The sequence below is a fragment of the Lynx rufus genome, unplaced genomic scaffold, assembly GCF_022079265.1.
Source record: "Lynx rufus isolate CCGP_SWC_20201006 ecotype Redwood Valley unplaced genomic scaffold, mLynRuf1.p SCAF_9, whole genome shotgun sequence".
Lineage (NCBI taxonomy): Eukaryota > Metazoa > Chordata > Mammalia > Carnivora > Felidae > Lynx > Lynx rufus.
In genome coordinates this window covers 46817465-46843820 of record NW_025814897.1, presented here as the reverse complement: position 1 = coordinate 46843820, position 26356 = coordinate 46817465, and the positions used below count along the sequence as shown (strand labels likewise).

The following is a 26356-nucleotide window of genomic DNA, read 5'->3' as shown; positions in this document are numbered from 1 at the left end:
TGGGGAAACAATGGGGCGGTGAGACTGGAAGCAAGCGGAGAGACTCTCAGGAGAGGGCGACTAGGCAGCACGGGACGGGGGGGATGAAAGAGCAGAAGGCTGCAGCAGACACAGGCGGCAGGGAGGTAAGAAGCTAGGTGGAGAGGCAAGTTGGTCGGGTGTGATGGGCTATCGTGGCGCACCGGGTTGGAAGCGAGGGTCCCCTAGGAACCCGGGATGGGGGTGGGGGGGGGGAGTGGCTTATCAGGGATTTTTAGGCAGGGAACGGAAGCCGTGAAGGCAGGTGTGATGGAAGCGAAAACACACCTCGGACCAGCACAGGACCCGACGTGCCAGACAAAACGCAAAGGAAGGAAAAGACGTCTGAAGGGGCTAAGAAAAGAGAAGAGAAGAACGCCGGTCGCGGGGACATGGGCCGCGGTCGGCTTCACTCACAGTCCAGGTGCTTTTTCTTGGGCCCCATGATCTCGTGGGTCGTGGCCTTGCATACTGTCTTGGATACGGCGGAGCCGGTGACACTGTGCTGGGCGGCGGTGATTCGGTCCGTCAAGCTCTGGCCGGACATCTCTGCGGCTCCTCCGCCACCCTTCCCGCTCGGCAGCCGGCGGGGACTGGGACCCCCAAGCGCCGGAGGACCCCCACCCCCCACCGCACCCCCTACCCCCACCGGCTCCTTCTCCGCCTGCCGGCCTGGGGCGGGGCTGAGGGCCGCGCGCTGCCACCTAGCCCGGAAAGAACCGGCTCGTGTCACCCGCGGGGTCAGGCACAGTGTCGGGCACTCCCCTGCCCCCGCCTCAGCTCAGCCCACCCCTTCCCTGGTCAGCTGGAGCCGGGCTGGGCAAGAGGGACAGGCAGCTGCAGGAAAATGGCGGCGCCAGGCTCCTCCTCGGAGCTTTCCGGGCTGTCCCGGGTCACGTGACTTGGGCGCCGCCCCTCCTTCTTCTTCTCCCGCCCCTTTTCCCTTCCCTTTCCTTTTCGACGCCCGCCCTCCCCTCGCTCCGCGAGGGAAGAGCGGGGCGGCGCCGGCGCGTTACGTGATGGAACCCGCCCGGCGGGCGCAACAGGAGGCCCGCCTGGGGGCAGTGCGCTGCCGGCCGCGTCACGTGACGCTTCTTGCCAACAGGTCGCCCGAGGCGGGACGCGGGGGTCACAGAGGGTAGGTGGGGCGGGGGAAGGGCGGGAAAGGGATCGCAAGTCTGGCGCTCCGGGGGCGCGCCAGGGAGTGGCGTCCGCCTCTCCCCTCTCCCACCCCAAGGGTCTCTTGGTGCCTGTGGTTGAAACCAACATCTTGACAAAGAGAAGGTGCGGCTGCCTTCACCGCTCTGCGTGGGGAAGGGGCTGTCAAGACTCCCGCTGCCCGGACTTTACTAGCTGAGTCAGAATTGAGTTGAGGAACTACTCCAAAGCCGTCCTCCTGGTTTTAAGGAAAAGGAAAACGCTTCAGTTGGCCCATTTTCGGAGCCTGCAGGCAGGCCTCTCCCTACTGTGGAACTGTTGAAGCTCTCCCTTCTTGCTTACCCTAGAAGGGTTGGGATTTTTTTCTCATTTTCTTGAAAGGCTTGCAAATGTCACCTGTTTTTGTTTATCTCTCTCCTGTTAAAAGTCAGACGCGTTGCTGCCGGACTAAATTTAGATACTAACCAGCCCGTGTTCTTTTCGTAGGGTGTCAAATAGGACAGGAAACACATAGCTTCACTGGAATTTGAAAAGGGAAGTAGTAGGATGATGTCAACAGAGATTAGCTTGACCCTACAAGGCTGACTCCTGTGGTGATTAAAGGTCCAGACCATAGAAGGAAGTGAGAGGGCTGGTAAATGGAGAACTCCCATTGAAAGAATTGAGACATCACTACCTGCCATTTCCCCTGGTTTAGTCTTTCTTCCCTTTGGCCTTTTTTCTCTTTGGTAAATCAGATTTTCAGGGAAAGGAGACCTGGACACTGACCTGTGAACATTTTAGAGGAATTACTGTATCCTGTGAATCTGTTCTTTGAGATCTGTATCTTTAAGAAAGCCTTAAAAATGTAATTGGCGGGGGGGGGGGGGGGGGGGGGGGTGGGCACCTGGGTGGCTCAGTTAGTTAAGTCTCTGACTCTTGATTTTGGCTCGGGTCTTGATCTCAGGGTTGTGAGATGGAACCCTGGTGGGCACTCTGTGCTGGTAGTAGAGTCTGCTTAAGATTCGCTCGCATCTTTCTCTGCCCCTTCCCTGTGCTCGTGTGCTCGCTCTCTCTCAACAAAACAAAACAAAGAGCCCCACATTTAACTCAGGTTTAGGGATAAATTTTTAAATCTATGAATGTTAAGTTACTGTGATAGTCCTACATAATCTTGCTAGTTCAAATGAAATGCTACCATACTCCAAAAGTCTGTGTACACCATCTGCCAGCCAAATCCAAAATTTGTGCTTCAATCTGGTGACTCTCAGAAGATGCAAAGCAAATAGTTAACATTTTATGTATCATATCACAGGTTTTGTGGTCTCGTCCCATTCCCTTTCCCCCCTTTTTTCCACTATGGCTGGTGAAAATCTGCAGCACCATGCTTTGCCAAGAACATACAGTCTTAAACCAGCAGGCTTCATCTTTGTCAAGCCAGCCCCAAATTTCCTTCAGTGCATCTGCAGTCCTTCTGCGGTTTGGTGCCCAGTTTGCTGCCCCATGCCCATTGTGCAGTACAGTTACCCCATTCTCAAGACATGTCTGCCATCCTTGCTACTCTTCTATGGTTCCACCCAGTGAATTACCAGTTGACCTGAGCCTCTGTACTAGTGAACCCCCTGCTGAAGTAAGTAAACATGAGGCATGGCATTTAAGTGTCAATAGCTAAATATTTCAACCTTAAGAAGAGTTCAGAAATTATTCCTAAGTACACAACAGGAAATTTGTATGTTTTGCACTACTATGAATGACATTATAGGATAATATTTCACTGTTACTTTTACCAAAGAGGTTGTTACAAACCACCTTTATTCAAATTGTGATCATGTTCACCTTACTAATAAACTAGCTTCTGTTAGAAATAACACTTATTTTTTTTTTCAAGGACACATTTTTACAAATTTGTAAGTAAATAGTCATCATTATAGAAGTTTATGTACAATGGTGAACTGAAAGATATAAAGAAATTTAGAAGATGATGGGAAAGTATTCTGAGGTTAGGAATTACTGACCTGCCTGCCCTGTCTTATATAAGTTTTCTTATAACTTATAAGTTTTCTGTGTGTTCTACTTTCCTTGGTCTGGTCAAGAAATATCTTTATTTGAAGTACCACAGATGCTTCAAACTTACTATGGCCAAAAATGACTTCTCTTGCCCTTGCCCATTCCACATCCGTAATCCATATGGATCTTCTTCTTTGTTTATTTTCAGGAATGGTCTTACCACCTGCCTAGAAATCCAGGTCAGAAAACTATGACTCATTCTTAGCTCTGCTTCTCTTATTTCTCTTATCTAGCCTAATCTAGTTGTATCCTTCAAACCCATTTGTTCTCCAACATCACTTCTATTGCCTTAGTTCTAGCCTTTATGATTTATTACCACTTCCCCATGTAGACTGTTCTAATAACTTCTTAGCTGATTTCTGTCTCTCATACCTCAACTCTCCAATCCAGATCTTTCCAAACCTAAAATGTATTCATCTTTTCTTTGCATTAAAACCCTTTAATAGCACCCCCAAGCACTACTCTAGAGGATAAAATCTAGGATTCTCAACTTGGCATATAAAGCCCATCATGATCTAGCCCCTACCTAACTATAGTTTGTTGAACCTCATCCTTCCCCATTTCCCACATGCACTCCAGCCAGTATCACATGACTGGCCGTACCTGGGTATGCCATGCTCCTTCGCACCCTTTTAAGTAGTCAGTGGTTTCCTGCTGTTACTTGTGTAGTTATCTTATACAGTCTCCTACTAATTATTTTTGTAATTGTTTTATTGTGCTAGCATGAGGCACAGAGATATCTTCTTGCTTATGTTATGGCTGATGCAAAATAGACACACAGTAGAATGCTGGTTGAATGAACGAATGAATGAAAACACTTTGAAGTCACCCATTTGGAAACACCACTCCAAACTTCTCATTTGATAAAACCTGCCTACTTTTTCACACTTACAACATGTCCATCCCATAAGTATCCACCTGGAGGACCATCCTTATTTCAGTAACTTATTAATTCATTTACAAAAATAAAAGTATTGAACACCCACTATGGGTCAGGCACTGTTCTAGGTGCTGAATACTGTTGTAACAGTGAGTTCATCAGTCCTTTGGGAACTAATAAGCTCTTAACTTTGATCATCAACTTGAAGGCCTATGTGCTTTAATTACAAATGAACAAAAACAAAAACAGAAGTAAGGAAAAATTTGAATAGCACATATTTCCTAGGTTCGCAAGTTAAGAAGTATGCCTTCTATGTGTTTGTAACACTTATAAATTTTTCATTTCTCATTACTATAACACTAAAAAGGATTGTACTGTTTAATAATGGGAGGGGGGGAACAAGTTTTAGAAGTTAAGTGCTTATATAATTTTTCTCTATTGCTTAAAAAAAAAAATTAAGAATTCCAGAATCCCTCAGATAATGAAGTAGCAGAAGCGAGATTTAAAAACTCATTTTTCAGTTTCTTTATCTAGACCTGTTCACCAAGACTTGAAGCAACTGCCCATAAAGATTAAATTTATTCAACAAATTCTTCTTGCCTGCATTCTCTATGTTAGGTATTGCTAGGTATTAAAACATAATAATGTATGAGACCAACATACTCTCTGTTCCTAGAGTCTTACATATTTTCAGTGGCAATAGAGGAGAAAATAAATCAAGTGAAGAAAACTTGAATCTTGAGGATGTCTAAACTTCAAATTAAGACAGAAAGAAAGAAAAAGAATTTGGAAGAGAGGATTAATTTTTTTTAACGTTTATTTATTTTTGAGACAGAGAGAGACAGAGCATGAATGGGGGAGGGTCAGGGAGAGAGGGAGACATAGAATCTGAAACAGGCTCCAGGCTCTGAGCAGTCAGCACAGAGCCCAATGCGGGGCTTGAACTCACGGACTGCGAGATCATGACCTGAGCCGAAGTCGAACGCTTAACCGACTGAGCCACCCAGGCGCCCAGAGAGAGAGGGGATTAATTAACCAGAATTTTTACCTCTTATTACTTCACTTAAGCTCATTCTCAAAGGCAAAGAGTCTACCACTTTACTCTATTCCCACTCTTCTTGGACATTAGAGTCTATAATTTAGATTTATAATATAAACTATAATCTTTTGATATTCTGTAAATTAAGCCATTATGAACAGCTTGGCAACCCCTTTCTTCCTCACCTTTCTATGTTTATACTTCCTGATGCTGCCAAATGAATTAAAGATCATAATCTTTAAAAGGTAAGGAATTGTCTTTGAGTGTATGTGAGTTCTCTTGCTAAAACTTCCATGCAAGTACTCCACTTCCAACTGTGTGACCCTTATTCAGGCTCTCAGCATACATACTTGGGATAATAATGGTAATGTAACTTTGTTGGTTACTTACCATGTGCTAAGCACATTATCCAGTTGAACCCTAAAACAACTTCATGACCTTAAGTGGCAGGTGTCTTCACCAAAGTCTGTTTCCTTTTCTCCTGAGCACACACATTGTATTTCCCAGACTCCTTTGTAATTATTTGGGGTCATGTGACTGATTTCTGTCCAGTAGAATGTGAACAGAAAAGATGAAAGCCATTTAAGGTTTGGTCCACAAAATCTCTAGCACATCCTACACATGCTCCATGTTCTCTTTCTTTCTGTGTTTATCAGGAAATGAAAACTTCAAAGAATTTACAGGAGGGGCACCTGCATGTTTCAGTTGGTTAAGTGTCCAGCTCTTGATTTCACCTCAAGTCATGATCTCACAGTTTGTGAGATCAAGCCCCATGTCCGGCTCTGCACTGACAGCGTGGAGCCTGCTTGGGATTCTCTCTTTCTCCTGTCTCTCTGCCCATCCCTTGCTTGTACTCTCTCTCTCTCTCTCTTTCAAAATAAATAAATAAACTTAAAAAAATTTTTCAGAGGACACCAAAACCACAAAACATGAAAAGCCTGGGGCCCCCAAATTAATCCTTGCAGAAATGTCCTCCAGGAGAACAGCATGGTGAGGAGCACCTGTGTTGGATTTTACTTGTTTTATTAAATTATGCCTGTGAAATTATGATGCTGTGTTTTACAGTAATTAGCTACCCTGCCTAATATACTTTTCTCTCCATTTCACTGATGAAGAGATTGAGACAATGGAAAAATTAAGTAACTTGCTTAAATTTGCTTAGCTATTAGATGGGGAAACTAGGAGTAGATCTCAGGTCTGTCTGACTTTAGAGTTTGAGCTGTCACTGCTTAAGTTTCTCATTATACTATTTCATGTATTTCTAAAAATTTCATAAGTTTCATATGGCCTTTAGTACACACTGCTTCACCTAGCATGCTGAAATGACAGTAATATCAGGGTGACCTCCAGGTTCTCTCATATATATAAGGCTCTCTTACTTTTTTTTTAATTTTTATTTATTTTCGAGAGAGAGAGAGAAAGATAATGGGGGAGGGGCAGAGAGAGAGAGGGAGACACAGAATCTGAAACAAGCTCCAGGCTCTAAGCTCTCAGCACAGCCTGATGCAGGGCTCGAACCCAGGAAGGGCGAGATCATAACCTAGGCCAGAGTCGGACACTTAACCAATTGAGCCACCCAGGTCCCCCTCTTACTTTCTTTAACTCATTCCTACCACACTTTTCTTTCTTTTGAGTATATTAATTTTATAATTTCAGTATATCTTACAGTGTATTTGGATCCTATATGCCTGTTGAAAAATGACATGTAGATTAGTTTTTAAGTACCATTCTTCCCTTTGAAAGGAAGATTTACTACCCCTTGACCATGAATCATCACCAATAACTAATTATGAAACAGAATAAAAATATGATACCTGAGCTGTTAAGATATCTGAGGCCCATTTTCTGTAATCTAAAGAGGCTAAATCAAGTACAAATATACTAGAACATGCAACACTGAGTTAAAATAAGAATAGAGTTTTAATGTTAATGTTATATACTTATTTAGAGAGAAAGAGAAAGAGAATGGGGGAAGGACAGAGAGAAGGAGAGAGAGAATCCCAAGCAGGCTCCGCACTGTCAGCATGGAGCGCATCGTGTTGCTCAAACTCACAAACTGCAAGATCATGACTTGAGCCGAAATCAAGATCGCTTAGCTGACTGAGCCACCCAGGCGCCCCTAATGTTAATGTTAAAATTAGGCTATCGAATTTTGGCTGATATGTATCAATAACATGAAGGAGATTTAATTAATTCATTTAACGCAATGGGGGAAGTACTGGAGTAATGCAGTCAGACACACTTAGGTTCAAAACTCAACAAGTTATTCAGTTTCCTCATATATAAAACAAGGATAATAGTACACGTGTTGTGGATTTCTTACCAGGATTAAAATAATGTACATAAAAAACTAATACAATGTTTGACACACAGTTGTCACTCGATAAATAAAATCATACAACAAACCTTCATTCAGAATTCACTCTGGGCAAAGCATTCTGCTAGATTTCCAGGATACAGAGATCAATCAGACAAAATATTAACAAATGTATTAAGTAATGTGATAGAGATATGCATAGAGTGCTATAAGAATAGAGAAAAAGGACTCCTAGTTCTTCCTGGAGGGATCAGCAAGGTTTCTCAGGGGCAGTGACACATATGCTGAGTCTTGAAGGATAATTAGGAATTGTGAGGGAACCATGGGACACCTGAGTGGCTTAGTCGGAGGAGCATTCAACTCTTGCTCTCAGGGTCATGAGTTCGAGCCCCATGTTGGGTGTAGAGGTTACTTTAAATAACTTTTAAAAAATGAATTGTGAGGGAATCAGGGAGAAGTTATTGTAGACAGAGGAAAACCGCATATGCAAAAGAAGCAGCAAATAGTTTTATATGACTGAAACATATTACGTGTGAGCTTTTTATTTGCTCATAAGATCAGCAGGTAGTTGTTGAACACCTATATATGCCAGATAGCATGCTAAGTCCTGAAAACACATCAGTGAACCAAAGAGAAAAGTCTTTGTCTTCTTGAATGGTGCGTACATTCAAGAGGGGCATGTAACTAACAGATAAATAGGAAGAAAAATTAAGCAGGGTAAAAGAATCAAGAATGACAGAGAACTTTAGATTAGATGAAGGGAAAGCCTTTCTAAGGAGGTGGCATGTGACTTAAGTGGATTGTGGGAGTCAGCAATGCAAATATTGGGGAGAATCATTTTGCAGAAAAGGAACAATAAGTACAATGGCTCTCAGACAAGAACAAGATTAACTTGTTTGCAGAACAACACAGCCAGTGTAGCCAAAGAAAGAGTGAAGAAGGGAAAAGAGAATTAGGAGGTTATCTCAGAGATATGACCAGATCATGAGGGGCATATTGAGGACTCTTAAATAATATCTAGAGGTAGATAACCCATGAAAATGGACAGCTAGCCTTAGATCCTTGGAACAAGCTGATGACTGCCTGAAGTAGGGTGTTTCCCACCAAGACCTCTGGAACTAGACCCCACTGATTGCCATGTTCTTCATATGCATATCCCCTTGGCTTTTCATCTTTATCCTCTTGGCTATTCCCCCTCTTTTGGATTAAGGTTCTAAATTATTATGGATACCTTTTTTTTTTCTTTCTTTCTTTTTTTTTTTTTTTTTTTTTTTTTTTTTTTTAGTAAATACATATTATTCCCAAGACCTGTATCCTTGAAAACTACCAGATACAGGATTAATTCTTCATTCACTGGTAAGGTTGAACAAAACCTACCCAAATTAAAGGAAAAAAGAAACTTGATTGTATAAGGAAGATTATGTCACATGTCCAATTTTTTTAAATTTATTTTGAGTATAGTTAATGTGCAGTGTTATATTAGTTTCAGGTGTAACAATATAGGGATAAAACAGTTCTGTACTTGTCCAATTTTTAAAATCTAGGAATATAGCTTTGAAATGCCTTGCAAACTCTAATCATTTTTGTCTTAGTGTCTGTCTGCATTGCAGTTACCAGATGTATGATCTTCAGAGTCTTAAATGCTGCTGCACAGCTACTGCTACATTTGATGATTTACAAATGATCATCCAACAAAAAGAACAAGAAGGCGTGATATTTACAGAGGTTAATATGACTACCATGAAAAACTCAATACATAACTGCAAATTATTAAATAGCAGTGCAGATCTGATCACGTTCTCTGAAAAATAATGGCCTTTCTTCTAACTTAGGCTAAAGAATGACTAAGAGAATGGGGACTGAGAAATGAAGCAAAAACTAAATCAACTATGCTATTGATATGCCACACAAACAATTCTAGCTCCTGTTTTAACACCAATTTGTGTAGACTCCTATGTTACAAGACCACAAACTGATTTAACTGTAACTCTGAGCAGACTCAAATGTTCTAGTAATTCACTCAGTTTACAAATTCTAATCAATCCCTGCCGAAGCTAATAATATCTACTATAAAGGCACCCTATGATTAATAGCAGTCCCCTCTCAAATTCCTGTATCTTTCCCTAACTATTCCCTTTTGAGACATTATTGAGACTAGGTTACTGTGATTCTTCCCCTTACCAGCAACTTTAACAAATCCAGATTTTTATCATCTATAGGGTTTCAATAGTGCTATGTTTAGGTCTCAGTCTTTGGGTGAGCCTGTGGCCATGGACTGTGAACTTTACCAGTGCTTCTCAGTTTTTGGTTTTGTTTTTTATTGAAGTGTAGTTGATACATAATTTTACATTAGTTACTATGTACTATGTGTACAACATAGTGATGCTACAACTCTATATATCATGCTATGCTCACCACAAATACAGCTACTATTTGTCACCATATAGTATTATTACATCACCATTCACTGTATTCCCTATGCAGTACCTTTTATCCCCATGACTTACACATTCCATTATTGGAAATCCAGTACTTCTGATTCCCCTTCATCCATTTTGCACATCCCCCCACACTCCTGCCCTCAGGCAACCACCAGTTTATTCTCTGTATATATGGGTCTCTTTCTTCTTTTGTTTATTTGTTCATTTGTTTTATTTTTTAGATTCCACATATAAGTCAAATCATACAGCATTTGTCTTTCTCTGACTTATTTCACTTGGCAATATACCTTCTAGGTCTATCTATGTCATCACAAATGGCACAATCTCATTCTTTTTTATGCCTGAGTAATATTCTATTGGGTACATATATATGTATATAGATATAGATGTATAAATGTATAAATGTGTAAATATATATATATACATATATATACACACATATGTGGTGTATATACATATATGTATATGTGGTATATATACATACCACATATGTATGTATATATATTTACATACATATGTATATAAATATGTATATATTTATGTATGTATATATACGTACATATACATATATATACATATGTATATATGTATATATATGTATATGTATATATACACATATATATATGTGTGTACCACATCTTCTTTATTCATCTATTGATGTACACTTGAGTTGCTTCCACATTTTGGCTATTGTAAATGATGCTGCAATAAACATAGGAGTGCATTTATGTTTTCAAGTTAATGTTTTCATTTTCTTTGGGTAAATACCTAGTAGTGAAATTACTGGATCATGTGGTATTTATATTTTTAATTTTTTGAGGAACCTCCATACTGTTTTTCCCAGTGGCTGCACCAGTTTACATTCCCACCAACAGTGTATGAGTATTCCTTTTTCTCTACATCCTCACTAACACGTGTTATTCTTGTCTTTTTGATACTAGCCATTCTAACTGGTGCAAGGTGATATCTTGTGGTTTTGATTTGCATTTTCATGATGATTAGTGATGCCAAGCATCTTTTCATGTGTCTGTTGGTCTTCTTTGGAAAAGTGTCTACTCAGTACTCAGGTCCTCTGCCCATCTTTTAACCAGCTTATTTGTCTTTTTGGTTTTTTGTTTTTCGCATTGAGTTGTATAAGTTCTTTATCTATTAGATTTTAATCCCTTATCAGATTTATCATTCACAAATATCATTTCCCATTCAGTAGGTTGCTTCTTAGTTTTTTTCTTGCTTAGGCAGGACAGGGTAGACAGAGGGGTCTGGAGTTGTCTATTTTTCTCCCACCAGATACTTTGGCCTCTGATAAAACTTCAGCAGAATAGACTCAGGCAGAATAGTTTCTATTGAGGGTAGGCCATGTTAAGAACAGAATACTCTGGCATATATTGAAATGGTTCCTTTCCCCTCCTCCTGCTGGAAACACTAGGGGAATTTTCTCTGGTATTTACTGAGAGGGCTTGGTAGAGTTCCCATAGGTAGAGCTAACAAAAGTGTGGGAACCTCCCCCATACCTTGTCTGCACTGAGCCTCCAGCAATTTGTCAATCACAGTTTAGGTTTCCCCACCCTGGGACAGTTCTGGTGGTGGTTTCTGCTTGTACATTCTGCCATTTTAAGCTGTGATTCTCAGTGTTCACCTATTTCTCCAGTATAGGGAAGAACAGTGATTTGCGCTGTGACCTCACTTCTTTGACAACTAAGAAGAGTTGACTTTCAGTTTGCATAGCTTTCTACTTGTTCTTATGTTGGAGTGGTGATAAGGGACAAGAAATCATAAGACTGGACATACTGATTTTGGGTGCCCATGAGACACCAAAATGGAGCTGTCTAGTGTACCAAAGAATATAATATGGCTTCGGTAAGCTAGAGATACAGATCCAAATGATATGAGTGTACAAGTAGTTGGCAAATCTTGGAGTATATGAAGTTAAATTGGGAGTTAGCTCCCAGGAGTGAAACAGAATCCTGGGGAATTCCAACATTAAAGAGGCAGCATACAATTTTATTTATTTTTTTATTTTTTAAATGTTTCTGCTTTATTTTTGAGAGAGAGAGAGAGACAGAGAGACAGAGAGAGACAGAGCTTGGGGGGGGGCGGGTAGAGAGAGAGAGGGAGACACAGAATCTGAAGCAGGCTCCAGGTTCTGAGCTGTCAGCACAGAGCCCAATGTGGGGCTTGAACTCACGAACTGTGAGATCATGACCTGAGCCGAAGTCAGATGCTTAACTGACTGAGCCACCCACGTGCCCCAAAGAGGCAGCATATAATTTTAAAGGAGCACTGAAGATATAGTCACTCTCTGATAAAACTAAATTTTCACAGGTACCTTGTTATTACTCATATAAATTTATCAAAGTTCATTACCTTTTATTCTTTTCCACCCACACCTCCCACACCCCAATTAAGTAAAGCAATTATATTACATAATCTGCTCATCCTGGGACAATTGTTAACATGGAGACTTTTCAAAATTAAAATATTTCAAACTACCTTTTAAATAAGGTTCTATAGATTGGTCTATAAATCTTCTTCTGTTTAAAAAATACCATTTTAAAGGAAAGATATTTTATTCCAGTAGGCAGTCCAGAGAAAGTTTCTGAGTACCAAATTCTAAGTCTCCAAAAGTAGGATTAAAATTTTAGATACTGAAAGATTCCAGGAAACGGTTGCATTTCTGCATGCTACAGTAAAATGAAGGCAGGAGGGACACATCTGCCAAACTTTATATTATAATTAAATCACTTTGTACTGACATAGCTTTACTTTAGAGGAGAATGTTTGTGGGGATTTTTAATCAGATAAAAATAGGGCTGCTGTTTTCTCTATACCAATTAACATAGTTGACATTTAGCCAGATCTGCCCTGGACACAGCAGGGGATGTACAGTTTGTCCTGATTCTGTGGGAAATGAAAAATGCAGTACTTGGCACAAGAAAAAATATGTGAACCCAAAAAATGTTGTCAAATATAGAAGTCAAATTAAGAAAATTGATTTACTGAAGGGCAGTCTATGCTTTCTAGAGAACAAAGGAGAAGAAAGACTCTCTGGACTATTCAACAACATTATGGACCTTGAGTTTAACTATAAATATGATATACCAGTGAATAAATATATCTGGTTAAAGATATTTTTCCACAACTCAATTAAATATGCAATTATTACCGTGAGTTTCAGAAAGAAACTGCTCACAGCTCACAGATAACATATAAAGACGTGTTAAAAATATTTGCACAGGGGCGCCTGGGTGGCTCAGTGTGTTAAGCGTCTGACTTCAGCTCGCGTCATGATCTTGCAGTCCATGGGTTTGAGCCCTGCGTGGGGCTCTGTGCTGACAGCTCAGAGCCTGGAGCCTGCTTCGGATTCTTTGTCTCCCTCTCTCTCTGCCCCTCCCCCATTCACCCTCTGTTTCTCTCTCTCTCAAAAATAAACAAACACTTAAAAAATTATTTTTTGCACATTAAGTCTGCTTAGATATCATCTAGTCAAATTCTTTCATGTATGGATGAGGAAAATTGTTCCCAAGGATGTTAAATTACTTCCATAAGATCACACTGATGCATTGCCCTCATAGATCCTTTGGTTCTCAAAAACTTTATGGGAACGTCAAAGCTATTGAAGCATTTCAAATTTATCAGAGTGCCTGAAGAATAGTTTATTCTTGTTTATTGAACTTATGATTAACTAATGATGTAAAAGAAAAGTGCCTTTATATTTATAATTTCTTAAAAATTGATCTAAGGTAGGGGCACTTGTGTGACTCAGTCGGCAGGGCATCCAACTTCAGCTCATGCCATGATCTCGTGGTTCATGGGTTCAGGCCCCGCATTGGGCTCTGTGCTGACAGCTCAGGGCCTGAAGCCTGCTTCAGATTCTGTGTTTCCCTCCCTCTTTGCCCCTCCCCTGCTCACGCTCTGTCTCTCAAAGACTAATAAACATTTAAAAAAATTAAAAATAAAATTGATCTAAAGTATTTTACTTCATAGTTCGACCTTTGTAAGTAGTAGATTGGAAACATAAAATCGCTGCTGTTGGATATTTACCCACAAAAACAGCAAAATTCATGTATTTCAAACTAAAATATGAAGGTGAACTGAATATTTGAATAACTTGTAATAATTCAAGTTCATAACTGCAAAGAGCATTTTATATACTTAGGGTTATGGCTCCAATACAGTAGTTCAGGTGACTGTGTAGAAAATATTTTGACTCCCTGTATACCCTGAAAATTTGTGGCCTGTGCTAGCTAGCCTCCCAGATGAACTTCACTGATCCTCATCTTCTGGTTTTTGTGCCATTGTGTAGTCCCCTCTCACAATGAATAGGAATGACCTGTGTAACCAGTACAACATTGGGGAAATGATGGTGTGTGACTTCTCAGGCTACTCTCTCTTGGCTCTCTCACACTGGCAGAAGTCAGACACCATGTTATGAGAACACTCAAACAGTCCAACGGAGAGGTCCACATGGCAAAGAACTTAGGCCTTTTGCCAGAAGCCTGCATTAACTTGCCAGCCTTGTGAGTGGGCCATCTTGGACGCAGATCCTCTGGCACCACAGCCAGGCCTTCAGAAGCCCTGACCAACATCTTGATTGCAACCTCAGGAGAGACCCTGAGCCAGAACTACTCAGCTAATCTGTTCCCAAATTCCTGACCCACAGAAACTGCATGAGATGTTGTTTTAAAGCCTCTAAAATTTGGGATAATACATAACTATATTGGACTTTTAAAAAATATATATGCCCTATGTGTTAGTTTTCCTAGGGCTGCTCTAACAGATTACCACAAATCTGGTGGCTTAAAACAAGAGTTTATTCTCTCACAGTTCTGGAGGCCAGAAGTCTGAAATCAAAGTGTTGGCAGGGCTGTACTCCCTCCAAAGGCTCTGAAGGGAGAATCCTCCCTGTGTCTTTCAGCTTCCGGTGGCTCCAGGTGTTCCTTGGCTTGTGACTGCATAACTCCATTCTCTGCCTCCATTTTCAGGTGACCTTCTCTTTTCCATGTGTCTCTCCTTTATGTGTCTCTAACAAGGACACTTATCCTGGGTTTAGAACCTACTCAGATAGTTGAGGATGATCTCATGTCCAGATCTTTAATACAATTACATCTGCAAAGAGCTTTTTTCCAAATAAGGTCATATTCACAGGTTCCAGGATATGGACATATCTCCGGTGGGGGTGGCGGGGGGGGGGGGTGGGGGTGGCGGGGGTCACCATTCATCCTACTACACACTATAAGAGTTTATATATAGTTTGAATATATAATTTACTTAAGTCTTACCTAAAAGAGTCATGAAGGCAAACTAATGATAAGATGGTAATAATAATGGGGCACCTAGGTGGCTCAGTTGGTTAAGCATCCAACTTCAGCTCAGATCAGATCTCTCGGTTCATGGGTTGGAGCCCCACCTCGGGCTCTACACTGACAGCTCAGAACCTGGAGTTTGCTTCGGATTCTGTGTCTCCTTATCTTTGCCTCTCTCCTGCTGGCACTGTCCCCCCCTCTTCTCTCTCTCCCTCTTTCTCTCTCTTTCTCTCTCAAAAATAAATATGAAAAATAAATAAAAAATAAAAGATGATAATAGTGGTGATAAAAGACCTGGTTAATTGAGTGCTCTAGTGGACGGGTTTGATTACTCAAAGCTGCATCATATCATCTTTTTTATGAACAGGAATCAGGAGTCCTGGGATCCAGCCTCCACTGGCTGTATGGTCTTGCAGGAGACTTTACTTCTATGATCTTTCCTGGGGGGAGGATCTCTTCCCTTAGCCTCTGTGTGCAGAGACATCTACTAGAGTAGCACCTCTGGCCTGTCTTGGCTTCCTTACTCATTCTCCCTAGTGACTTCAGGAAAAAGAAATGAATGTTCTTTGCCAGGACCAGGACTAGTATAAGGTCACCAGGACTAGGGAGGCACCAGGGGCACAAAATTTAAGAAGACCCTCACTCTCGTGGTGCCTGAGTGTGTCCATCAGTTAAGCATCCAACTTTGGCTCAGGTCATGATCTCAAGATTTGTGAGTTCAAGCCCCACGTGGAGCTGTCTGCTGTCAGTGTGGAGCCTACTTCGAATCCTCTGTCTCCCTCTCTCTCTGCCCCTGCCCCTTCCCTAAAATAATAAATAAATAAACAAACAAACAAAAAAAGAAGATCCTCATTCTCAGGGTCATGAGGCAGACACATTCCAGGTATTACATTATGGGCCTCACTCCAGTGCCACTCGAAGAAGCTCTCCCTGCCAAATGATTCAAGATCACATCAATCCTTCCCTACTTTGATGCTCCATAATAGTTGCCTGTATCTCACAGTTCACAGTTTTTATAATCTGTTCTCTAATTGTTCCAGTATACATCATTTAGATTGTAAACACCCTCCCTTCGATGTTGTCTAACCACATTGGAGCACATCATGTGCACATCACTACACATTTATTGATTGACCAAATTAATAGACACACTTCTTCAAGAAAAACCTACTTAACATGTTTTTCCTCCTTGAAAATCATTTTTTCTCAAAAATCATTCATTATTTTAGAACACAGTACATTTTCCATTTGGACTATTTTCTTCACAGAAATCATGTAGTTCTTAAAACATCTGAATCCATTGGGGCACCTGGGTGGCTCAGTCGGTTGAGCGTCCAACTTTGGTCAGGTCATGATCTCACCGCTCGTGGGTTCGAGCCCCATGTCAGGTTCTGTGGCTCTGTGCTGACAGCTCAGAGCCTGGACCCTGCTTTGGATTCTGTGTCTCCTTCTCTCTCTGCTCCTCCCCTGCTCATGCTCTTTCTCTCTCTCTGTCTCTCAAAAACAAATAAATAAACATTAAAAAAAATTTAAAACATCTGAATCCATCATGCAGTCTTCTGCAAGTTAGTTATATTTTTAAAATGTGTTCAATTCTTGGTATTAATTTGTTTTCCCAGTTTCTTACTTTTGAGTCTATTTGTGAGGCTACTGATCTAATTGTGTTATTTTAGACAGGGTAAAATACCAGTTAGGCCAAAAAGAGCTTGCTTGGGTAACTGTGTATAAACTCTGCCTGAAAGTCCCACTGCTAACATTGTAGAGGTAGAACCAGACCATACACAGAGCCCGGTATCATGTGCCTACATATTTAAAAGTTATATATCAAGCTCTTAAACTTTTGGAGAAGTATGTCCTATTCTTCTACTTTGATAGATTTTTTTTTTCTTTCCAGAATTTCACTTTTATATTTTCCATTTCTATTTTGGCCTCAACGTGATCTCATTCTTAATGCTCTAAAAGATTAAAAACCAAATGTAATTACATTCAAAGTATTCAAATTGTGAGTATATTTTCCATCAAAAAAAGAAAATATAAAAGACTGAAAAATTACAATTATTTTTGGGTGAAGATGGTCTAAAGTACAAACTTCCAGTTATAAGATATATAAGTTCTGGGGATATAATGTAGAGCATGGTGACTATAGTTAATAGTACTGTATTGTATATTTGAAAGTTGCTAAGAGAGTAGATCTTAAAAGTTCTCACCACAAGAAAAATAAATTTGTAACAGTGTGAGGTGTGGATGTTAACTAAACTTATTGTGATAATCATTTCACTGTATATACATACATCAAATCATTACATTGTAAACTTACACAATATTATGTCAGTTATTTCTCAAACTGGAATAAAATTATAATTATTTTACATGTTTAAAAATGACTTCTGTAAAGAATTCAAAGTTATATCTCAAAATTGGAAAGGAAAAAATAAATTATAATTATTTAATATCAAAATTTTAAATCAAAATCATAGAGAAAACTTAAAATTTACCTGCATCTATTTAAATATATTATTAAAAAGAAAACTATTCTTTATTCTTGCATTGACCATCTGGTAGTCAGTGGGAAGAATTGATATCATGCTTCATGCATGTTATGTCTAGCTTACATATTCACACATTCAAGAGTAATATGAATTGTTTTATATTGCAAATGTTCCTCAGCAGTCATGTTTAATTATTACAAATAATATACTAATTCATGGGTACTTCTGGAAACACAAAATGTAAAGAAAAGCAAGAGGGGTGCCTGGGTGGTGTAGTGGTTAAGCATCCAACTCTTGATTTTGGCTCAGGTCATCATCTCACAGTTTGTGGGTTTGAGCCCCACATTGGGCTCAGCACTGGCACTGCAGAGCCTGCTTGGGATTCTCTCTCTCTCTCACTCCCCTGCTGCTGCTCTCTCTCTCTCAAAATAAATAAATAAACTTAAAAACTTTTTTTCAAAATAGATACTGGGTGAAATGGAAAATGATACTGCACTGTGCAAAAATCTTTTGCACTCATGCTGAGAGGAAGGAAATGAAAAGTTAGTCCTTTCTCCTCTCTAGGTACTCCTCTTATTCAAACCCACCCACATCACTGGTGTTCATCTCCAAATTTGGTGGCAGTACAATCCACAAGACCTCACAGCATTTAGACACAGTTGCCTTTTCACTCAAGAAATAGGACAAGAGAGGTAAAGAAGCATTTCCCAGGGGGCTGAATGCTGTTAAGCATGAAAGTGGATGTTTAAGGACACATGTGGCCAGTGCTGAGCACCAAATCACAAGTGCCAGAGGTACCCATGTGCTATTAAACAGATTTATTTTTTGTGTTTGTGATATGTGGGGCCTTCTAAAACACAGAGCCTAAAGCGGGGCCACCTTGCTTGGGTGGCAGGGTTGATTGTATCACTGTGCCAAAAGTCAATCACTGAAGGTCAGAAAGTTCTTTCTAGTCCCAATAGGGTTCATGGGTTAAAGAATTAAGCTATTTGTAGTGATACGGTGTAATAGTGAAAACACAGACTCTGGAGACATAGTGATTGGGTTCACATCCCAACTTTGCTACTTAGTTGTCTAACCTTGGACAAGTTAGTTAACCTTTCTATACTTCAATTTCCTCATCTGTAAAATAGGGATGATAATAATGATACTACTTTGAAGGAGAGTTGCAATGTTTAAAAAATACTCATCTCACTGACTAAAGTGAGTAAATATACGTGAGAGAAAATGTAGTGAATATGTTTTCCATCAAAAAATGTAAAATGGGGCACCTGGGTAGCTCAGTTGATTGAGCATCCAACTCTTGATTTAAGCTTGATTTAAGCTCAGGTCATGATCTCACAGTTCATGAGATAGAGCCCTGCGTCGGGCTTGACAGCATGGAGCCTGCTTTGGATTTTCTCTCTCCCTCTCTCCCCCTCCCCAACTCATGCTCTTTCTCTTTTGCTCTCACAAAATAAATAAATAAATTTTTTAAAATGTAAAGTAAATATAAAAGATATTTTGCAATATAAAATTACTCATATTACTCTTAAATGTGTGCTACATAGGCTAGCATATGTAGGCTAGCATATGTAAGCTAGACAAAGACATATATCAACTATGTGCACCCTCCAAATCATTGTGTAGAACCAATTCACTCTTGGAAAAAGTACAATAATTAATTTTAAAAAAATAACAACAACAACAACCAGCTTTTGGATGCCTTTTGTGGCCAAGCACAACATTTACATTGTATCATTTAATCCTCAGAACAGTCCTCAGAGATAAACATTATTTTCAGTTTTCAAGGAAGAAATTAAGAAAGGTTCAGGAATCTGTTCAAGGACACAAGTAATAAGCAACGGTGCTAAACTTCAAATGGATGTTTTCTGAGTACTAAACCTAAGCTCTTTTCAGTTTGTTCTTAGTGGACCAAACCATGTCTCTTAATCGCAAATTCTAAATTCTAAGATCATACAGTGGTAATGTTATCGGTAGGAATGGAAATTATAAATAACTTGCCACCACCAAACTTTGAGCTCTTTGAGGACACAGGTTGTTTTATTTAGCTCTTAGTACAATGCCTGGAACACTGTAGACACTCAATAAATGCTTGTCTCAAACCAGTAATGATTAATCTGGGGCCAAAAACAGGCTAAGGAAGTTAACATCATATTTTGTTAATTGACAGCGTAAAATAGATTCATTGAGACAACTACAGTGCTCCCTCTACTTCATATAACAAAATTTTACATGATTAATATTTTTTTAAAGTTTAGTCATCTCTGTACCCTTAGATCTTGTTTTGACATTTTTAACCATGGCATATGGAGCTTGACTTTGATTCTTCCATGAATCTTTTTGAAAGGAGGACTCAGTTTATTCAGATTTATCTGGATGGCACTATTACTTCCCTGATCCTTGCTAGAAAATAAGTTACAGAATATTTGAAGATGTTTTCCTTATTTAGATTTGAACTGCATGGGGCTTTTTATTGTTTTCCAGAAAATTCTCATGGGCCACACAGGGTTCATACCAGTCTGGAATATGGTTGTTTGGCCCACCCACCATTTTCAATAACATTTAAACTTAGGTTTGTATATTTAGGGATACAATGATGATGCTATGGATTTTTATCCTGAGTTTCAGTTCTTTTGGTGTTCCACAAGGAGCAACCACATCTAGTACTGAGCAACATCTTAAAATACATTGCCTAGCAAATTGTAAGGGAAAAAAATGAATTCCTTCAAGTTTGTCTCTCTTCTACTAGACCAGAAGCATCAGCTATTTATTTATGCTTTAGTCCAGATTGGGAGATAAGAGGAGTTCAAAGGGAGATCATGTAGCCTTCTTCATGTCTATTTTCTTCAGTTGGGCTGAAAAAAAAATGTGATGACTGAAGCTCCAGCAATAATTTTGGGCCACTAGGTACAAGCTACATACTGAGGGTAGCAGAGCAACAGGGTAAAAGAGAGTCTGTGTCCTTGATGATTATAAATCTGCCCTACCAACCCTGGACTGTTTACTTCCAGACTTCACTTATGTAAGAGAGAAATGAATTTATATCTCATTTAAGCCACTGTTATTTGCAGCTTTCTGTCTTTTTCACCTCTCTACCTAATCCCAACAAAGAGGCTGTATTAAAGTCCTCATATGTTGTTTTATCATGGGCAAAGTAAAAAGAAGGATGTGACTTTATCTCCATGATCATCTTTTTCTACTCCCGATACCAAATATTATCCCATTTCCATCTGGCCCATAGAAGCCAGACACCTAAACAATTCTGTAAGAAGACGGAACTTATCAATTTATCCTAGCATATGAATGTAGTAGCAATTTCTCAAATAACATGCTTATATTTTCCAAGCTGGCCTAATTAAATACACTGGATTTTGTTCTATGAAATTGATTTAAATGATTCTCCTGCACTTTACACAGTTCATTAATTATATACCTTTAGGGCTCTAAACCTTTTCCTAGAGTACCAAGAAATGTAAACTAGCCAAATGTGACTTTTAACCTCAAACTTCAACCTGCTTTATATGTCACATTGAAAAGTACTGCACAGCTGTTTTCCCAGAAAGACTAGTTTTTCTTTCAAATCTTCCTTCATTTTTATAATCTAATCTCTAAAATGTTTCAACGTATGGTTATATATTGAGTCCTATATTATAAGGCTTAAATTCATTTCTTTTAAAGTTTTCTTTTTACCCTTGAAAAGGTATGCATTCTCAATAGTGAATAATTATTGTGAGATAAAGAATAGAAGATGGGAAGAAAAAAGAAATTGAAGATAAAATTGGGCTTTAACACAGAAGAAAACTTACCTGGGTGCACATTAAACATTTGGCTAAGTAAATTCTTACAGGGAATACCAAAAGATTTTTAACCAGCAGTAACAAAAGCTTGACAAAACCAAAAGGCAGGTTTCCTTATGATCTAATAAGATAATTTTGTCTTCATAATTAGCAAATTGATGTTGCTAAAATAGCACATGGAAAAGTATGCTCAAATGTTCCACCAATGGGAACAATGTGCATGATTCAGACTATGAGCAAAGACAGCATAGGATGACTTTAGGGAAATGCACACAATTGCCAAATCATATCCTCAGGCACCAGAATGTGTGAGTGCTCTACCCACTACTGATTCTTGTCTCTAAGATATGTTGACACATTTATTTGTCATGTGTCTTTCTTCAGTCTGCAGTGTGGTGTAATACAAAAAGTATTGAGTTCAAGATCAGAAGACTTGAGCTCTAGGCCAGGCTCTCACACTTATGGCCCTGTGCATGCCACTTGACCTTCCCCAGTGTCGGTTTCCTCATCTGTAAATTAGGGTTAATAATACCTGTAATACTTGCCTCACAAGTGTGTTGTGAAAATCAAATGACATGTATGTATTAGTGCTTTGTAAACTACAAAAATTAAGCATTCTCTTCCTTCAGATTTTGCCACCTATACCTTCTACTTATGATATTTCTTTTCCTGAAATCTGTTTTGAAAATTAAGAGCCGGTCTACATCTTCTAGTGGCCTCTCTCAAGAGCAAATCCTTTATCCACCTGAGCCCCCTTATCTAAAAATGATGAGTTGGACTAGACTGACAGGTCAGAATTTTATTTAGCAGCAGAACATTTTTATTCGGAAGATCAGCATAATGAACAAAAGTGGGGTTGCTCTTAGTTGAGATGGTTGAAGCTGGGATGAAGAGAACTCAGAGTCCTGCCTAATTAGACCTCCCCCACAAAGATACACACTATACCCCACTCAACCAGCTCCTAAGGTCCCTTAAAACAAACCTTAGATCCTCCTACTCTGACTTTCTATAATGTTGATGTTATGATTCCAGCCCTGATGTTTCTATGATTCTTCAGGCAAAATTCACTCTACTGTAAAGGAGTAGAGAAAAGCTGTAGTATGTTATGGATGGATAGATGTGACATTTGAACTCTTGTTAGCTGACCAACAAATTTGTTGAAATGTAGCCTTGTCAGTCTAATCATGTAAGTACCAAACTACTTGAGATGGATGCTGTGTGAAATATCTCAACAGTCTTCATGGATCAGAGCACTCTGCCGAAACTATAAAAGTAAATATTGAATGGGCACTTCTCCAATTTGTTCTCCACTAAATATACAGCAACACTGCAGTCTCTTTGAAACCATTTTCAGTAAGAGTGACTCAGAGATTAAGAAGCCACTTATAACAAAGTAAGTAATGCAATGCCATTTCTCAATGCCCCCAGACAAGTGAGACTGTGTATGGAGGTTGGCTTCAGTGTACACAGATCATAGAATCACAGAAAGTCTGATCTGGAAATCATGTTAGAGAACAACCAACCTATTTTATAAATGATGGGTCTGAAATCCAAAAAGGCTGTGAGCTGCCCAAGTTTAGGAGTTCATTCAAGCTTCATTAAGTAAACATTAGCTAAGCACTAACCATGTGCCAGGTGGTATTGATAGGAAGACAAATAAAACATGATCTCTGTCCAAGTAGTGGGAGAAGTCAGACAAATAAATCCATAATTGCAGTCAGATTATTGCAGCACCAGGACTCGAAACTCTGTGTCCAAGTTCTTAGGCCAGTGTTTTTACCACCAACTTACACTGTCTCTCAAAACAAAACAAAACAAAACAAAACAAAACCCATGAGAAATTAGTAGTGAGGAACTATAGCCAAATTGATCCAAAGATATATTAATGTAAACTAAGCCTAGGTCTTTGGGGTGCACAAGTACTTATTCACATTTCTTGAGGACCTAAGAGTAATAAGAGGGTTCTATCCTTGTATGAAAGAAAATGCTTACAAAAATCTTTCACTAATACTAGTAAGGACTCCCTAGAAGACTGAGGAAATCATGAATGGAAAAGTCCTACAAACTAAGCATACATAGCATGGCCTTTGCTCCAACTTTGAGGAAGTTGCCATCAAGGTCAAATTCATGAAAAATTCCATTACCTACTGACATACTTTTCAACCTATTTAAGCAAGAAAAAGAGATTTCAATTAGCTGTCTTCCTGTCTTCATGTGCTTATTATTTTTATTTAGTATTTTTTTTTTAATTTTTTTTTCAACGTTTATTTATTTTTGGGGGACACAGAGAGACAGAGCATGAACGGGGGAGGGGCAGAGAGAGAGGGAGACACAGAATGGGAAACAGGCTCCAGGCTCTGAGCCATCAGCCCAGAGCCTGACGCGGGGCTCGAACTCACGGACCGCGAGATCGTGACCTGGCTGAAGTCGGACGCCCAACCGACTGCGCCACCCAGGCGCCCCTTTATTTAGTATTTAAAATAATGAAAAAATACACAAGATTTCAAAGATCTATGCCACCATCCAGAAAGAAAAAAAAAAAAACAAAAGAACTATGGGCATACTTTATAAAATCTCATTTCTTCATTACTAGTAAGATTTTAGGATGAATTTTTTCTGCATTCCTGCTCATTGTCTTCTCTAAACTGCTTTGTGGTTTTCAACTACATCAAAGTAAAATCAGCACATATACCTAACAAGAAAACTTCAGGGAACACCACCAATCAACCTACATTTATTTGTCCAAAGTTTAGCACTAGTAGATCTGAGGACAGACATCTTTACAAAGAATCCATCATCTATCCATCCTTTTATCCATTTGTTCATCTAGGATGCATTTATTGACTACGTTCTACATGAATACCATGATACGAAGAGCTATGTGGAATACTAAAAAAATAGAACAATGTTTCTCAAAGTGTAGCTTGAGGACCTACCTCCATCAGAATTACCTGGAGAATTTGCTAAAAATGTAAGTTCCTAGACCCCAGTAGTATAGATTTTCTTTATTGGTTTAGTTCCCCATTGCAAGCAACAAAAACAAATTCTTGCTACCTTAGACAAAGAAGGAACTGACTGAAAGGATATCAGGGATTCACATAATTGACCAGAGATTGGAACCGAGGAAGCTTTAGAGGAACCACAACAAAAATAACACCACAGGAACAATGTAGTCATCATGCTGACACTGTAATGATTTCCAGTTCTAACTTTGGTGTTGTTTTACTGCTATAGACTGAAATTTCTGAAGTAGAGTCACCAAATGATGGAGTGTCACCAAGCCCAGGTGACACTTCTTCAGACTAATCTTCCAAAGGGAGATTCCTCTAAAGGGAAATTAAGATGAAAATGAGAAGTGGCATTAAATGCTGGTTACAAAAAAAAAAAAAAAAAAAAAAAAAAAGGACGTTAGAGTGGGAGAGAGCCAAAGCATAAGAGACTGTTAAAAACTGAGAACAAACTGAGGGTTGATGGGGGGTGGGAGGGAGGGGCGGGTGGGTGATGGGTATTGAGGAGGGCACCTTTTGGGACGAGCACTGGGTGTTGTATGGAAACCAATTTGTCAATAAACTTCATATAAAAAAAAAAAAACAAAAAACAAAAAAAAATAAATCCCTCTCTTCATAAAATTAAAAAAAAAAATAAATAAATGCTGGTTACAACTGACAAATGCCTGGTTACATGTTAAATCAGAATCTCTGAGGGTGAGGCTGGGGGGGGAGGAGAGGGTATACATTTTTTAAAAAAGCTTTCAGATAATTATGAAGTATTCTAAAGTCTGACCAACACTGATGTAAATGATATGATCTATCCCCTGAAATAGATTTAAATCAGAGCAGAAAGCAAAGACATCTTATTTATGAAACTGGAGATAATTCCAAGTTTCTAATTAAGTGTTGTCTATCTGTGGATGTTGCCCCCATTTCCACCCCTTGCCCTCATCAGCCGTCCAATCAAAAATGAGCATCTTTATAAAAAGGTATATAATGCTTATTACAATAAAAAGTAAGTATACACATATTTTTATGGAAAAAATAGATGCACAAAAAGCAAGTTTGGAAGACTACATATCAAAATGTGAACAATGGAAAAGAAAGAATAATTCCAAAGACAATATAAACAAGTTCATGACAGTTATATAGCATAGATGTACTTGATATAAAAGATATAAAATAAAAATAAATGCAACTGAAATTGTTTACTTCAAACACTTATGTATACTTTCTGTATTTTCTAATTTTCCTGGAATGAGGAAAATAATGTCCTAATCCAAATTATTGAGAGTATAATTGATCATTGTTAGTGACCATGTTTAGACTTTCATATGGCTAGTCGTTTCAGACTTTCCAAAAACACTGCATGTCAGATTTTCTTAAATTATAGAAATTTTTGGGGTGCCTGAGTGGCTCAGTCGGTTAAGTGTCTGACTCCAACTCAGGTCCTGATCTCACGGTTTGTGGGTTCGAGCCCTGTGTCAGGCTCTGTGCTAACAGAGTGCTAACAGCACAGAGCCTGGAGCCTGCTTCAGATTCTGTGTCTCCCTCTTTCTCTGCCCCTTGCCCACCTGTACTCTGTCTCTCTCTCTCAAAAATAAATAAACATTAAAAAAATTAATTTTCATCATTATCACTTACTGTACATTAAATGAAGATAAATGGTCACCAGCAAGCTCCTCTAGTACAGCTAATGAAATAATGTTTGTCTGTATTTACTCATTGCGAACAACATCTGAGGATCTTCCACATACATAGTTTTATCCTAAGAACTATGTTATAGGAAAACAATTGTAGGAAGGCACTAGCTAAAGAAAAAAGATAAATTTAATAGGAAACAACTAAAGAATCATGTGAAAGCAACTTATAAAC

General features: G+C 39.2%; 1 protein-coding gene and 1 long non-coding RNA gene across 12 annotated transcripts in view; one reads left to right on the top strand and one right to left on the bottom strand.

The window, feature by feature from the left end:
* PICALM (phosphatidylinositol binding clathrin assembly protein) overlaps positions 1–799 on the bottom strand; it is a 100618-nt gene extending 99819 nt beyond the window's left edge. For 3 of the 10 annotated variants that reach the window (XM_047070149.1, XM_047070150.1, XM_047070151.1), the window contains exon 1: positions 436–630. In XM_047070149.1, the coding sequence (XP_046926105.1) occupies positions 436–565 (130 nt within the window). In that variant the 5' untranslated portion in view covers positions 566–630. Of the gene's footprint in view, positions 1–435 lie in introns of all 10 variants that reach the window. The other 7 variants (XM_047070156.1, XM_047070147.1, XM_047070155.1 and 4 more) reach the window with 6 other exon arrangements.
* A 200-nt stretch (positions 800–999) lies between these two features.
* LOC124504685 (uncharacterized) overlaps positions 1000–26356 on the top strand; it is a 48778-nt gene continuing 23421 nt past the window's right edge. For both annotated transcript variants that reach the window (XR_006960503.1, XR_006960502.1), the window contains exon 1: positions 1000–1156. This is a non-coding gene — a long non-coding RNA (uncharacterized LOC124504685). The remainder of the gene's footprint in view (positions 1157–26356) is intronic.